This window comes from Dermacentor andersoni, chromosome 7, assembly GCF_023375885.2.
Source record: "Dermacentor andersoni chromosome 7, qqDerAnde1_hic_scaffold, whole genome shotgun sequence".
NCBI lineage: Eukaryota > Metazoa > Arthropoda > Arachnida > Ixodida > Ixodidae > Dermacentor > Dermacentor andersoni.
In genome coordinates this window covers 28,219,256-28,236,624 of record NC_092820.1, presented here as the reverse complement: position 1 = coordinate 28,236,624, position 17,369 = coordinate 28,219,256, and the positions used below count along the sequence as shown (strand labels likewise).

The window sequence follows — 17,369 nt, the reverse complement described above, 5'->3', positions numbered from 1 at the left end:
GAGCAACGCCAACTTCCGGTTTCACTTTAGCTTCACAAAGAGTGACGTCAGGGCCTCTCCCGAGTTTCCTTCCTCCGTGAGTCGACCCGTCCAACAACCAAGCGGTGACCGTAATCACAGTGATGATAGTAAGATCATTTTTCACGAATGGCCACTTAGTGGCGGCCTCATGCGGCCTCTCGAACTGGCGTGCGGCTTCTTGCAGCCAGTTCCATAGCCAAGCCCGGCCAAGCCCAGCCAAAACTCGTCAAAAGCCAAAATGGCGGTTGGAGCGCGTTGTCTACTTTAGCCCAGGCGGGTTCGGGGTGCTAAGTTGCGACGTATCATGCGGGAACGTTTTCACAGCTACAACGTAACAGCGGGGTTCCTTATACATTGGATCCTATGGAAGCTATGCCGGGACCGGATGAAAACGACGTAGCAGCCGGGAAAACGCAGCAGTGAGGAACGTAACAGCGGGGTTCTACTGATAAAAGCCAGTGTGTGCAGACAAGGTGTTGCAGAGCGTGACACTGCTAAACTTCTTGCAGGCAAAAAACAAAGTTGCTGCCCTTCATTTTCTTAAAACAGAAGATTAACATTTGGCGAGATTTTTGTTTGGAGAATCAACAACTTTGGGTGTTTCCAATTCACTCCAAGCATAACTGAACTGTTGATTTTAATCAGTCTGCGTATTGCAACATGATCACACGAGACATCTGCTTAGAGCAGGAGTGGGACTCCTGAGCCAATTACGCCATTTTGATACAAATGCAAATTGCGCCAAATGCCGGAAATTGACCAAAATTGCACCACTCTATGTCAAAACAGCTTCGGCATGTGTGCTCTGGCCATGGCCACCGCTAACAGTGAGCAGATCCGTTCTTCAAAAGAGTGCAGTCGGTCACAATCCGCATATACACGACGGCGCTTCCTGCACAGTTTCTCATAATTTTTGCGCTTATAACGCGACTTCTCGGTGCACGTGCGGCCACTCCCGGCTGTCGTCGCTGATGTTGGAACGGCTAGCAGAGGTATTCTGTAAGAGTCCACCTAGTGGACATGTCCATTTTGTCTGCTGTTGAAGTTCTTATTGGCTGGGCTGCGCGTCCGCAGCAGCAAGGCGCCACAGCCAATCGATACTTCAGCAGCAGACGAAACGGACATGTCCCCTAGGTGGACTCTTACAGAGTACCTCCCCAGGATGGCTGTATATAGGGTGTACTAGAATATGGTTCAGCGGGCTAAGTGGTGTGGTGCTCCCTAGCTGAGGCGCAAAACAATGGAAACTGGGCTGATGGCACTGTGAGTGAACTAGATATTAGGGAGGCGCACACTGGCAGTGGGTTCTGCGGGTGGGCGTCTGTGTCCCCAGGGCCGGTATAATGTAAAACTATTCCAGTCCGTTTTAATGCCCATATGGGTGCAGCCTGAGCCATTTTGACCTATCGTGAAGGGCTAATGGCAGATTTGGAATAAAAAGATTAGAATAATTTGACGTTATACCAAAAAGTTGGAATTGCCCTGGTTTATTATGTAAAAATGGAAGGATAGTAGTAAGAATAGTAGTTTTATCAGTCGTATTAGCCTGTAATCCTTTGCTTAATAACTAAATTGACAAGCACTGTCACGCGTCGACAAGAAAACGTGAATGCATCTCACTCGATCACCACGCACACTTGCTGTCAAAACACTGAAATGAGAGAGCACGGTAGCAGCAGCAAACGAATTTACTTTCGCGCTGGCTCTCGCTTCAATGTGAATTAAGCAGCAAAAACGGCAAACACGAAGCTATCAGCACTCGGTGCTTGCATCCTGTCTCCATCAGATTGCTATCAAGATAGGGCGCATGCGGCCATGTAGCCGCATCATATGCAGTAGTTACCGGAGTAGCAGCTGCCTGTGCGTGACGAGACTGCGCACTTCCTCCCTGCTTTCATCCCTTGTGTGCGCGAGAGATTGAGCCACCATCGGCGGCTAACCTTGGCATGCTTTCAGTCGCATATACGCCATAGGGCGCACGGCAATATTGCCCTTGAACTTTATATGAAACATCACGGCAATGCTGCCGCCGGCTTAAGTGCGCCTGGAGTGTCCATATAATTGCTATCGCAATAATAAGCCACAGTAGTTCATAACTCTAGCCTCTCGTTGCGATCTGTTGGTGAAGCACATTTACAAGCACTTCACCCCAGGCTGTTGATACATTGAGAAATTTATTTATAAACAACTTCTTCGACTAGACTTTGAACTTTCAATCACTATTGCAGATTGCATGTTTTTGTGATTGCTGTCACTAATTAAAAATCTACAGGCACTATTACCAAAATTTTCATGCAGTAAACAGTTTCAATATCGGAGTAATTCTGCTTAAAAATTTAGCTTAAGACGGTTACACTACAGTGCTTGTGTTGTTTTATTCTGTCTCTTCGTGGTTTCAAAGTGCACTGCCATATTCCATTATTTCACCAAAATTCAGACTGGCCTGCTCCAAATTGCTTCAAAATGAAATTTTATGTGCTCCAATTTGCTCCAAAATGAAATTTTGTCTGATCCAGAGTGCTCCAGAATGCAATTTTGCTCCAGAATGACTTTGGGCAGTCTCACCTATGTTAGTGGCATCCAGTTTTAACAGCAAAGCAAACTGAAACGTTCTGAAAGTAAAGTGATATTCAAGACTGACAGTGCAACTTCCGGTGCCTGCAGTTGCTTCCAGCATGAGCACTGCTCAAAATCAAGGCCTTTGAGATTGCTTTCCAGTATCCTGGGAGCCATTGCTGGGTGCACAATGTAGTCAACACCTATCGTACACATGAAGGAAGGAAATACTAGGGTGAGCATCACGTAACAACCTCTTACTCCCACTCACGTGTTCTCTAGATGGTTTGTGCTACTCTGAACAAGTGGCACAGCAAACAGATGAACTTGGCAATCACATAGAAGTTGTAACTTTTCAATTCATTTTGTTAGTCATGGTCATGCCACTGTAATCATTTCGTCATCCCAATGCTCGCGTGCTGTTGTCAAGCAATCGTTGTCATTCTGGCATTGTTGGCCTTTGTCGGGATACTGTTGTCTTAGTGCCATCATTTCAGCAACTTCATTCCAAGGTAATCATTCCGTGGTCATCATTCCTGGTCATCATACTGTGGTCGTCATTGCATAATCTTCATGCGATTGCCATCATTGTGTTGTCGTTTTATCATCTTCATACTGTCACTTTGTCTTCATGCCATCTTCTTTTTGCTGGCCGTCTTTGTGCCATGGTCGTTTTGCCGTCTTCATAGTCTTGATCACGGCATCATGGGATTATGATCATTCCATCACTGTTAATCCATTGTTTAAGACTGCATCCAGCTGATTTGGTGTTTGTTTTGGCATAGCTTGCGTGATGTGTTGTGTATGAACAGAAAAATTGCAGTACATTCATCTGGTAACTTTTGTTGTGGATAAATATAAAGATTGTAGGAGATTACATGTTGCGCAGAATTACTTGTGCATATTGTTACATTGTAGTGACATTGAAAAACACAATAGCTAAACTGAATTGTGAAACTAACTTTTTATTGGGTAAACTTTTGCCCACGAAAGCAAGTGACACTCGAAGCATGATAGTGGTGAGCACAGTCGCCGATCCATGAAATATGAGCAGCGGGTCAAACGCGTAGGATACATGACTTGTCAAACGTTCCAGCATAATTGCTGCTGCCCACACTCCTTCCAAAAAGTACTACACAATTCTTGTTGCGCGTACAGTCTGGTTGCACAAGGTGTGGTGACAATTTGTTGATTGCAGCTTAGTCAAGCTGTAGTATCCACAGCTTTTTCGCCATCTCCCCTTTTTCACAGATGTTTTGTTTGGTGAAAATAAAACACTGACTGAATAGACAATGGATAGCACCATCGATAACATTCAAAATATTTCTGAATCATACAGGTGTGTCCTCTGCCGAGTGATAATGTTTAACATTTAACAAAAGCGGTGACAGGAGAAGGATGAACAAGTACATGTGTCAATATCGCATTCAATCAACCACTTCACTAAAGCTTCGCTTTGCATAGATTCCAACGTGCAGGTTGGAAAAGCATAATTTTGGTTATTTATTTACTATATATGGTAGAATCCCTTTGATATGCTTTTCAAGGAACTACAGAAAAAAATGTAACAGCCAGGAAAACATAACAGTGAAGAAGGCTGCAAATCACCACAGCAACACTAGTAAAAACTCAGTCAGCACAATTATTAGGTTCCTCGGCATACATACTGTCGCCAAGGGCAGTGTGTGTGCACATGTGTGACTAATGGACGCTTGCTATGTTCTGTGACAGCGGCCCCTTCCACTCTAGATGTGCTTCACCACAATATCCTGTTTGCTTCGCTGCATAACCCAGCTTTATTGGCGGCGAGGAGTTACGGAGTCTCCATCTATCGGAAGCGCCTCGCTGGCGTAGTATGAGAGATCACGCAGCGCGCTCCTCATAGGTTTTGCTATCAGCGCTCACTGAAAACACAGAAACGTCCGGGAGAGCTCGCACGTAGTAAGTACTTTCGAAACGAGAGATTTTACTGTCTAAATAATAATGTTAGGCAAACTGAAAGCACAGAATCTTTTACAGATGCTATCTCTTTGCCGAATATGTACAGTGAACGCCACTGCACGCGGTCGCCACGATGTAGTCTTCCGAACCGGCTTCTTGTGTGAAAGGTAGTAAACGCTGAGAGCAAACTATGTGAAATATGTTCTTGCAGTGTTTGTATAACTAAATGGAGCGTAATAGAATGAAGCCTCATTGCAGTGATCGCACAGATTCGCAGCGACCAACTGCGCGTCTGCATGCTTGTCTGCGCACTCTTTCGCTTTCGCCGCGTGCGCGTTTTCACACCGTGCCACGAGCTTTAGGCCGCCGAATATGACCATTTGACAGTATACAAGCAACCATTGTTGCGTGGGCGCTATCAGAGCTGTTCAAAAATAATTCAATGTAGAGACTTCGATGCCTACAGGGACTGTGATGTGCCGTCGTGACGAATCAATCCATTTTTCTTCTAAATTCTCGGACGCTTCAATATTATTTCTCGAGTTGCGTCGCACTGTATGTTTATCGGTGTTCTCAGCGTGTGATTTCCCGCTCCTTCATTTTTGTAATCCTGTGTATTAAATCATCACACAAACATGACCATATGCCATCTTTTTTTTTAATTTGCTTCTTACCGCTTCCTTTCCACTTCAGTGAACTTGCCAGTATCTATAGCATCGACAAGTTCTTAGGCGAAACCGTCGTGACATCAGTCGGGCAGTGGACTCGGGCGAGAGTCTCGGTGCGCATTTACCGAACATCGCAGGTCCGGTGCCGTAGCAGAAATCTTCCTCGCGTCTGTTCTTGCTGCATACCCGAGTTGTAGCCGATCACAGTTTGCCGATGTTATGTTTCGCGAGCCATGCTTCACGTAGCTTCTTGTCCTGCGGCTACGTGTGAATAAGGCTGACACTGGGGCCCCGTTGCGTATGTTCGGCACTGCGGCACTGAGCAGTAGTCTGCCATGTTGCGCGCCTTCAAAGACAGCCACTACCTATTGTAGTGCTTTCAAGCGTTGTAAAGGAGACACTCAAAGTGGGAATGTCTCGCCACTAAATGAGATCCCCAGCCTACGAGGGAATTTAAACTCGTTTTCGGCGCTCTCGAAGCAGCTGACGCGGCCACTATGTCCACGTGATTCCTAAGAGCACGTCATGGCGACGGTGGCGCCAGCTTTTCCAGTAGTGGAGCTTGAGGCCAATTGTGGTAAAGCAGACTAAAGTGAACCGGCGATTATGCAATGGCAGCAAGACCCTTGCCGGCCCCAAAATAAATGTAGCTCGGCGCCGAGTTGATTTGGCCCAGTGTGCATGGTCCCCCATAGATTTTAACTGATGCCCACTTCTTCAGGTGCTTCATCACCTTCTCAGTGCATGTTATCTCCTGTTATGCTTGTCTAGCATGTTGTCTGGCTTGTGCAACTTTGGCTGCTCGCTGGATTGTGTTGCGAGTCATCCATGACTTCCTGTTCCAGGAGTACATCGCAGAAATACTGTTGCAGTTGGTCATGCACCTGGGCATTTGGAACTTCCTTATCATAAGACTGCAGCATCGTGCTACCATCCATATTGGCAGCCGGCAGAACTGTTATACAAACCTTGCTTTGCTTGTTGTGGGTGGTATTAAGAGTGTTGCAAGAAAGCCTGCCACTGGTCACCGGAGTGCATATGGTCAAATGATGCTTCTTGTGCGATAAATATGTGCCTGTGGCCTAGAGTGTAGAAGTCGGAAACGCCTACTGCACCACCGCTATGTTCAAATGTGTTGCGGGAAAGCCTACTGCCTGTTGTGAGAGGGCACACAGTCTGGGGCTGCGGACTTCAATTTATCCATTTTATGTCCGGCAACATTTGATACAGAAAGTTGAAAATGCATGCGATTTTTTTTCTCTGATATGGGAAAAGTTCTATATAAGCAACAAATCAATATATCCGTATTCGATCAATCAAGCTTCTACTGTATTTATTTGTTGATATGGTTGCCTCAATAGTGATTTTATGGTCAGTTGAAGCTATGCAGTGCATACAAATAAAAAAACATTCATCTGAGGAAGCAATTCTCGCACGTTAACAAATGCCAATTAGAAACTGATAGTCATGAAAGCTACACAAATGCTCAGAACATTGCATTCTAGTCAAAAGTGAGATAGCAGATTGCAGAGAAGTCGCATATGCAACTGAGTAAGACGGGGCAATGACGAAATTTTGACACATAATGGCATTCATTTTCGCCCTTGGCAACAATGTTTGCTCAATACAGAAATGTTTATGAACAGATTGTAGTTGAACTAAGTGTCGCAAGGTGTTGCTGTCTATGCACTCTCTGGTGCTCCAGTACAGTCAAACCCATTTACAACACCTGCCGTGATTGCTCAGTGGCTATGGTGTTGGGCTGCTGACAAGGTAACGGGATCGAATGCCTGCCATGGTGGCCGTATTTCGATGGAGGCAAAATGCGAAAACACATATGTACTTAGATTTAGGTGCATGTTAAAGATACCTAGCTGGTCGAAATTTCCGGAGGCCTCCACTACGGTGTGCCTCATAATCAAAATGGTTTTGGCACGTAAAACCCCATAATCAAAAAATACCATTTATAACAAACTTGATAGTTCCGCAGGAAGTGGTCGTTATATCAGTAGTTCGTTGTATACGGACTCTCCCTTAAACACGCTAAAAAGTTGACGCTGAAGCTGGCGATGACAGTAACGATTCAGCAACACTAACTGCTAATTTCATTTAGAAATGTGCATCTAAAGAATGAGACGCATCATATAGCTTTTCCAAAAGCGTGCCTGGTTCCAATCTCCCATCATTGCGAAACTGCGAGCACAGGTGCCATTTTTTGAGAGCTTGTGATTTATTCTACTAGCAATGGGACATGGCTGTATTCTGCACACGAGAGCAAAGTATTCTAGCTTGCTGGAAGTGTAAACTACAGAAACCACTGCGGCATGCTGCCATTCTGCGAAGGTGTCAGCATTACGACTCCTAGTCAATTGCACAAGAGCCGTGAAATTACGTTATCTATGTCGCTTCGGGCAAAAAAAGTGCAATGTGCGAAAGGTCAAGTGCTACGACAAACTGTTAGCAATTAGCAACACGTAAATCAAGTGCTGCCGGAACGTGGTCTCCTGATAATGCCGTAGTAACCGTCGATCCTTGCCAGTGGATGCCCCATGCCCTGCTATTCTTGCTGTATGGCTCCTCCCTGGAAACGCACCTTGAAAGCGTGGGACCTTTTTCGTGGTTTTTGAAATCTGCCAGCAGTCTCTCGCTGATCTCGAATGCCGCATCATCATCATTGCCACTGGACTGGAACAGGGCACGCGCTGCTATGTGCCCAGTTCGGTTGCACTTTCATGCTTTGGTACCTTGCGTGCGTCCTCTTTTTTACTGTGACAGGGTTCGAAACATTCGTTGTATTATTACGGCAATTTAATGAATGTTCATTATATCTGGAAGCAATTTCAATAGGCAGGGTCTGAAAATCGTAAGTGCACTTAAACAGGGTCGTTATAACCTATAGATTGTTATATCTGGGATGGTTATAAGTGGATTCGGCTGTATTTTGAAGCAGCTATTGACGGGCCATAACATGGCCTTTCAACTAGTAACAGTTTGTCGTAACTGACAGTTGAGTGGAGTGAAGAAATGAAGGAACCGGGCTCTCGTTTGCTTTTAACTCAAAATTTCTATTTGAAATTGCTGCCCTTAAGCTTCTCCCACCGAGAGCAACAGCCATTTTCATGTGGCTTGTATGACATCAAGTGCAAGGGCCACTGCTGTGTCATCTGCTTCAAAAAATTTGGAAATCATGGTGTAACAAGGACATTGCCATTACATTGAGCATGCAATTTCTCCACTGGTGCGATACAAACGGCACAAACCAGAGAACACCTGCAGAAACTATCTCTGGCTTATGCTGTGACGCACATGCGAAAACAAAACTGCTTTTATACTGCACACATTTGACCACACAAAATGCACTTCAATCTGTCGGTGTTGCCAAACTGCTGTACGGTTCAATTGAGATATAAAAAAATGCTAATTTTGGAAAACGCCAAATGGGTTCAGATATCACCAGCTAGCTGTAGGATGCGTGCTGTTGAACATGCAATGATGAAGCTAGAAAACTTGGTTTCATGGCTCCTTTAAACACAACAGAAGACATCCGCAATGCGCCACATTTGGGTGTCTGAAAGCACAGCTGTGTTTGTTTGGCAGGCACAGCTGGAGTCTGTCCATGAGCTCCGTGCCAGAGTGGCAGAGCACGAGGAGCAGATCAACGCCGCCGAGCTGGACGGCCGCAAGTTACACAACACGCTGCAGGAGCTCAATGTGCGTTCTGTAACAGGGGCCATATTCACAACCACCTTTAACTTGTGACTTTTGCCCTCTAAACTTTGAAAATTCTGCGAAATGCTAGAGTGCTTCAAAAAATTACTGCTTCTGTCAAGCACTTCTTGAACATAGTAAAAAAACTTCGCTTATTTGTCATAGCGGCTTCAGTGAACTTGCGCGCCAAATATTACTGCACTGCATGCAGCAGGGACTTTACAGTCTGGTGTCAAATACAGCAAAAATCGCTTGCTTCCACTTCCACAATGCCATCATTCAGCATTGTCTAAAGCATCTGGACCCACTAATGCTTTTGGCTGATCTTGTGATAGCGAAAGCATTCTCAGTAGTACAAAATTGCTAATTTTTAGGTAAATGAAACATGCATATCGCTGCTACCTCAAAAAAAAAAAAACAGGAAAATCATTTCGTCTTTGCACTGCGCGTAGCTGTGCCTGCTTTGTGAGGCCTCTGAGATGGCAGCGAGGTGCTGTGACATTAATCTTTTGACTGGGGCTTGCCCTCTTGGTTTTTGTGCTGTCTAGCTTCCAGCACGATAGCGGAGACGAAAAGAGAAAGCAGGGTGTCGATGCAGTAACTCCACTAGTAGTTCAAGGATTAAAAAAATATTTGCACCGTGAGATTCATCAGGCGACATCCTTTAACAGTGAGATCATTCTATCAGCAGTCGGATAAGTGTTTCAAGGACCGTTTATTTGACCCTGACGGGACTGACAAAATTGATCAAGTTATCTGGTGGGTCAAATTAAAGAAGATATAGAAAAGCAAAGCATCAAAGCTATGTTCGCACCACTGAGCAGCAAGACAACATAGTGAACTTTCTCCAGAACAACTGTGACGACAGTGTCATACGTGTGGAGTGCCTGTTTACTGGATTCCTCATCGAACACAACCTACCTGTTAGCGTCAGCGACTACGTTAGGCCTCTTCTACGGAAAATGTTTCCGAAATGCGACGAGGCGAAGCGTCATGGACGTGGACGCCACTCTGAAACACAACTCGGAAAAATGCAGAGGTGGCCAACCTGAAATTTGTTTCACAGGCATCGCTCTCAAGTCCATTTCCTTATTCAGAGTTTCCCTCAGCTGCAGCCCCAAGATTCCAATGATCTGCTGAAGATTCTTTAGATGCTCTCGAAGCTGAGTTTGCCACACTACAGGCATAGTCTTCAAGAGCATATTCTGAATGAAGGTTGGCACGCAGTGGTCTATGGTTGGAAAAATGAAAAACACCGATGTGAAATATGTTTCATCGTGTTGCTCAGGTGATGCTCGATTTACTCGCGATACTGCATAGCAAGGCAGAGTGTGAGAGGATTTTAGCCCGGCGCGAGAAACTAGAACTGACTTCCGCTCATCAATGTGCAACACAACCCTCCAACACCTACTGCTAGTGAAGGGCCGTCACTCTGGACCATGTTTTGAGCAAAGCTACTCCGACAAATTTTTGAAGTGAGCAAAGTCTGCTATTGCAAGGTCCCTGCAAAAAGACTCGTCGAACACTGCCTGAAAGTTCGACCTCCCCCCCCCCCCCCGCGTTAGCGCACATAAAAAGGTATCCAGATTTTTTATCTCGCCAGGTCGGCAGGTATGTATGTGCAGATATGTATGTTTTGCTACGTTCTGAGATTATTTCACATCAGCAATGCGCTGTTTTTACAATATCCGAAGCTATAGCAGCGATCTGAAGCTGGAGATGTAGATGTAAACAAATGAACCGCTTTGACAAATCCAACGTTGGAAGGCTGTGCTCGCAGGCTTCTTGAATATGCAAAATGTTAGTGAATGTCTAAAAGGAATACAAAAAGCGATGCCCAAGCACAGACATTAGCGACAACGAACTCCAAGGCAGCGCGTCGGCAGGCGGAACTCGGCGTGCCTTTATTGGCCGCACTGTTACGAAAACAGCGCACTTGGGCCTATTAACCCAGCACAGTCAACGGGTGAACGACATGCTGCTCCGGAGAAACCATTAATAATTAATCGCGATCCATGAAATGTGCAACCAACGAACGCTCAACATGGGCGCAGGTACACAAATTAATCGACGAAATCCCCGGCACCCTTCCAAAACGTTTCCAGCGGCGTGCGTCAGAGGGCAGCACAGGAACATGAAAGAGGCGGATTGACGCATTGACTGTACCTTAAGTAACGCCAAGACAGATGCTGCCACTAATTGAGTCACCACTGGGAATATCATTGGGGCTATGTGCGTGTGTGATCACCGGTGAAGTCAGAATTATCTGGCAAAGGCCAATTTCAGGATCAAGATGAGCTTGGGGCCCATGGAATTGTATTGGCGGGCAGCCTGGACCGTCGTTCGGGATCAAATGGCCGAAAAAAATTTGCCAGTGTCTAATTACTGGAATTCTGTTCTACTTGGATTTATCTTGCTAGAAGTTGCAAGTGTAAGCTAAATTTTCCCCCAAAGTTTTGTTTCTTCTGCATTGCTCAATTTATTGGACATCAAAAAATTGCGTTAAAAACAGTTGCATTCTTTCTTTTTTGTTCTGGAATTTTTACTGTGAAAGTTGTTGGAAAGTCTGGGAATTTTCAAATACAAGTTTGCTAGACATCTTCTGTTCGATGCTCCTTTTGCTTTCTGCAACTGTTTGTCATAGCATTGTATTTTGTAGAAGTTTGTGATCGGCATCTGTAAAAATTGTGGTCATTTAAAAAAAGGTACATTGTGCATGACAAAAGAATTAATGAACTTTTTTTCTGCTTACAGGTAAAACAGTGTCACATCGGGACTGCACGGACAAACTTGTAAAGAAAAGAACCAACAAGGCGGTCAAGATTCATTACTTGCTTTTAAATTTTGTAACTTCATGCTCTGCATCATGAATTTTAACGGCCTTTCTAACTTTTATAACTTGATACTCTGCATGATGAATTTTAATGATTGCATGCTGCTTTTTAATGACAGTGCAATCATTTGCACATTTTTTTAAATATTGTGATGTGCACTGCCATGCTTCAGAAATCTGGCGCTAGAAATGGGGTGTGTGCACTTTGCATTTAATAGCTTCGTTCATATCAGATTTATGTGTTCAGCATGGAAAGGAATACATTGCCTGCCACCTAGCGTGTGACATTGCTGAGCAGCTTGGCAGCATGCAATTTACCGTTAACTTGTAGCTCAAGCCCATGGGGAAACTGTCTGTAAACGATGGCTGCGTGACGAGTAGATATATTGCGGCAATGGATAATACCCTGGTTAGCAGTTCATGGTGTCTTGCTATTACATAACTATTATGTACAGTTTGTCTGCTTTCTTTTCGCCCGTGTTTTATAGGCATGCAAGCATTCAAATTGCCGCTGTCTCACAAGCTGCAAGATATCCAGGCTTTTGCATTTCACGAGGGCATGAACAGCGACTTGTCATGTACAATGTAAAATTCCTCGAAGTATGCGTTTTAGCATGGTATACATGTTGTACTGACAATAACATAAATCCTTTTGCTGCTGTACCCTGAAAGTGGGTCGCAAAGTGGCACACCTTACTGGCCTCTTCTTTGGGCACAACAGCCGGCAGTTTGTGTTCCATTTTGGTTGTCGGGCCACGTTGGCGATTTCCCATAAATGTGTCATGCGAACATCTTGTGTCATTTGTAGAAGCTTACATCTGCCCTCCAATGGCACTGGGGCTGCTGCCCCATTGTGAAGAATATTTTACCTTTGTTTTATCGTGGAAAAATTTTAATGTGGACTGGATTAAAACTTCCTGGCCTAGTTCGCCGCGTGGCTAATTATGCACTCCACATTATGCATCTCTGTGGGGCACATAATTAGCCACAGGGCGAACTAGGCCTGTAAGTTATTGACCGGATGAAAATGGTGCAGAAGATGGCGTGGTTACCGCTTCATGTTAGTGACCACACGTGGCATTGAAGTGCAAGAAGGCAGACCAGCATGCATCAGCGCCAACTTCCAACAAAATTTCATTGAGCTAAATAACGCAGTTGTGTACACGATTGCCACTACAAATGTGAAAAAAAGCAACCATCAAACCGTGCGCAACTTGACACTACTGCACGACGCATGAAGCATTCATACCCAAGAACGACTCATTTCGCAGTATGGGGAATAGTTGCCATGCTAACGTGCATACAGTGCATACGTTGAATTCTTGTGGCCAGTTTGATTTCACTTGTGCATTTGCATGTCTTTTGCCTTAAACATTTGTGCTGTTGTGATTGCTCTTTATTTGCTTGTTTTGAGGAGTGCTTTTTAAAGGTGCCATAAGTGGTTATTGTGGAGACTTCGAAGATGCGCTTGTCACAAATTTTCATTACTTCAAGTCGTAAAATAATTACTGTACGTACTTCCATCTGGATCGAAAGCATGTAATACCATTCTTACTTGGTGCTGGCTGCACGGTTTCCAATTGCTACAGCACTGTACATTTTTTGCCTTGGTTAGTCTTCGTTTGTAAGCATCATTGTTGGCATTTCCATGAATTTTTCTGCTGGAATGTTCAGAATACTGTAGATTATCGTTTGAAAGCTGCATGCCACTGAATTTGTTCAGGATAACTTCTGCATTTTTGCTATTTAAATAAAATGTAAAGAAACTTTGAGCAAACGGAATGTGTGCAAATTCTTTATCTGCCAAACATTAATTGGCAATATAGTGACTTAACAACATTTAGGCATCCTTTTCATGTCACTGTTGTTGCGTTACTGCACAAATGATGGCAAAGTAGCTGTCTGTTTAAATACACTAGAATCTGGCAATTGAGACTCCCAGGAGACGAAGTTTGAATACACCAAGAGATACTCTCGGGGCTATTCTTTTTCGGAAATACTACATTTTCGTGCTATTTTGAATGACTTCTTGCGTACCACATCTACAGTCGAACCTAGATATATCGAACAGTGCAGTGATCACGAAAAAGTTCGAGATAGCCAGAATTTGATAAAGAAAATTGCCTAAAAGAACGGGTCAAGAACTTCTGCAAATCAATAAAGGCGCAGTAAATACTCACTCGAAGCTTTACACAAAGTATTTATTTGGCTGAAAGTACTGCAGCACTGTAGTCTGCTTCATATGGGCAGCTGCGCGGTTAAACAGAGTCATCAACATAGTCTAAACAATACACAAGCGATAGGCGGTGCCCTCTATTGAGCCGCAGTAGCGGCGGAGAAGGGCCAAAGCTGCACGAGACGTTCATTTGAGGGATCTCCACTCGTTTTTGCGCAGGCGCGAGTAAGAGCGGGCGCGAGAGAGAAAATCTGGGGGCTTCTGCTCCTTCACTCTTAGAAAAGTTAACATCTTTTGGGGTGTATCTTGTCCCACAACAATCGTCATCTGTCTTGCCGGAGTTTCCTTTCTTTAACACTGCGAGCCCGGTACTTCCCAGTCACGAACGGCGTGCGCGTTATCAGCGTGACGCAGCATTCTCGACAGGAAAGTAGCGGACGCCGGGTTTTCAAGAAAGGAAACGCAAGCAAGGCAGATGACGATTATCGTTGTGGGACAAATACGCACATTGGGGGCGAGCACCACCACTGGAAAAGCTGGCGCCACCGCTGGCGTGACGTGGCATGAGGGATCACATGGACACAGCGGCCGCGTTGTCTGCTTCGGAAGCGTCGAAGCGATCTGAAAACGAAAGTTGAAAGTCCTACCTGCGCTGCGGTTCTGATTAAGTGGTGAGGCTTTCCCGCCTTGGGTGTCTGCTTGACAACATTTGAAATCACCATAATAGGTAGTGGCTGCCTTTGGAGGCGTGCAGCATGGTAAGCTGCTGCTCGGTGCCGCAGTGCCGGACGTACGCAACGGAGCCCGGTGTCAGCCTTATTCACACGTAGCCGCAGGACAAGAACCTCCGTGAAGCATGGCTCGCGAAACTTAGAACCGGCAAACAAACATCGGCTACCACTCGGGTATGCAGCAAGCACAGACGCGAGGAATAGTTCTTACGGCGCCGGGACTGCGATGTTCGGTGAGTAGCAGAAAACGCGCACTGAGACGTTCGCCTGCGCTCCCTCCACGGCTAATGTCACGACAGTTTGGTCTATGAACTTGTTGATTCTAGACGCTGGCAAGTTCACTGGAATGGAAAGGGAGTGGTAAGAAGTACATTAAATGAAGGCATGGCATATGGTCATGTTTGTGTTATGAATTAACGCACTGGATTACGAAAAAGCAGTGCGAAATCGCCAGCTGACAGCATACAGTGCGACGCAACTTTAGAAATAATATTGAAACGTCCAAGAATTTAGAAGTAAAAAAGCTATTGATTCGTCGCGAGGGCACATCACACTCGCCATAGGCGTCGAAGTCCCTTGTTAAAATGAAATTGTGTTTGAACAGCTCTGATAACGTCCATGCAACAATGGTTGCTTGCAGACTTAAATGCTCATGCTGCGGCCTAAAGCTCACAGCTCGGTGCGAATACGCTCTAAGTGAAATCTAAACATTGTGCGCGGACATGCATGCAGACGCGCAGTCGGTCGCCGCAAACCCGTGTGATCGTATGCATTGGGGCTTCGTTCTGTTATGCGTTATTTGGTTATACAGACTGCCCACTGTAAGAACACGTTTCACATAGTTTGCGCTCAGCGTTTGCCGACCTTTCAGGCAACAAGCCGGTTCGGGAGACTCCATCGCGGTGACCGCGCGCAGTGGCTTTCACTGTATTCGGTAAAGAGAAGCGTCTGTAAATAATTCTGTGCTTTCAGTCTGCCCAAGATTATTATTTCGACAATAATAAAGTTCCCTCGTTTTGAGAGTACTTGCAGAAATGTACAGGAGGGCTTCCGCGCGGTGTTCTTATTAAGCGCCGTAAGCCAAACCTATGAGGAGCGCGCCGCGTGATCCCTCATACTACGCATGGGAGGCGCTTCCGACAGATGGCGACTCCGTAAGTCCTCGCCGCCAATAGACGTCATACTTTGGTGTTTCGCAAGACGTGTAGCGCCACCTGCCGGTACGAAGAGGCAGTAATTGAGTAGTGCGAAGCCCGACTCCCTTGCTATGTTGCATATGTGACTAGCGACTGCGAAACAACGACTGCTACACGGCCTGTGTGAATCGGCTACCGTATGTTGAGACGCTCTTTCGTGTGGTAGAATGATGCATGGTGCGCGTTTATTTCTGTACTGTCGTAAAAAGCATTTGTTTATTCACTCAATACAAATGTACGGCTTCTTCGCCGCAGTACAGCTTAGTTACGCGGTGAAGCATACCAGAAGTGGGAGGGGGCCACTATCAGCCAGCATAGTCTGTCCACTTGGGTGACCTGAGAGGCGGCGGGTGCGCGAGTGTATAATTATTATGTCCGGTGACAGTGGAGACCATTAACTGTAGCACCAAAGTAGTGGACCACTACCAGAACAAAGGCATGTAGTATGCCCATCTCAATTCTTGTGCTTATGCCAGTCTTATTTTTTACAGCAATAGCTGCTATGAGCTAACTCCCCTGGTTGTTCTGATGTCTACTGGTGTTGTCACCGGAATTCCCGAATTTCTTGCTAGAATATTGCAAATAAAGTTCTCATTGTGCTGCGAGGATTCAAAGATACGATCAAAAGAGTGGCAGTCCACAATTCTACATTTCAGCCACTCTGCTGAAGGTACAGTCGTGGTGAATACTGATCCCGGAGAGCGTGATCTAGCCAACAGGTGCCTAGATTGGCTAACCTGCTCAATGTCTGCATACTGTATATAGAGCTGGCATCCACACCTTCAAGTTCTTACACATCACCTTCCCACTTGTGAAGGCAGTCCTATGTTAAGTTTTCTTCTTGCATGTGATGACAATGATTGGGTGCATCTGCTTCATTAATCTTCTTCTAGTGCTTGGCTTCTCAGATTTACTGGATGGAGCTGTTGGTGTCTTGTTTTCCTCAAGCAAAGCGCGAGACATAGCAATGCGTAGCCCAAATATAGATTTGAGAAAACCAAAACGAATTCAGCAGTAAGAAGCTAAAGGGTTGTTTTGGTGTAGATCAGTGGCTAAGTCCGGATATGAAAGAGAAGGAAGAAAAGCAGAGTCTTTCCACTTCAACACTGAGGCACAACTCCCACAAATAAATAGGACTCTTACTTATTTTACTTTTTTAAGGAGATTACCGACTTGCATTGGCAAGTGTTCACTTCAGCAAACACTGCATGAAGCTTCCTGTGCATATTTCACCAGCTACTGCATCATTGTTTCACATTATGAGTGAAACTGCAATTTTCTTTATGCCGCAACTTGCCCAATTTTGTGTTTTGCAGTGGGATGTTAGCAGTGCTAATAAGGCACCTAAATACTCATGAATAGTAATACAGAGAAAAAAAAAAGTAAGAAAGTAGTGGCTTTTTGTGCGTAGACTATGCATACCCCTGGTGCTCTTATTGACACGTGTACTTATCTTTATCGGGCGACCACGCTTCGCCGCCTAACAAATGCTATCACACAGAGGGGGACGCGCCTGCATGTATCCGAAGTTTCTGGAAA

General features: G+C 45.2%; 1 protein-coding gene across 3 annotated transcripts in view; it reads left to right on the top strand.

Moving 5' to 3' along the window:
* The window catches only part of LOC126535434 (uncharacterized), a 53,194-nt gene extending 43,087 nt beyond the window's left edge, over positions 1–10,107 (top strand). Inside the window, exon 5 of one of the 3 annotated variants that reach the window (XM_055073121.2) lies at positions 8,784–10,107. In XM_055073121.2, coding sequence (XP_054929096.1) covers positions 8,784–8,945 — 162 coding nt within the window. In that variant the 3' untranslated portion in view covers positions 8,946–10,107. The remainder of the gene's footprint in view (positions 1–8,783) is intronic. The other 2 variants (XM_055073123.2, XM_055073122.2) reach the window with 2 other exon arrangements.
* Positions 10,108–17,369: the final 7,262 nt, after the last annotated feature.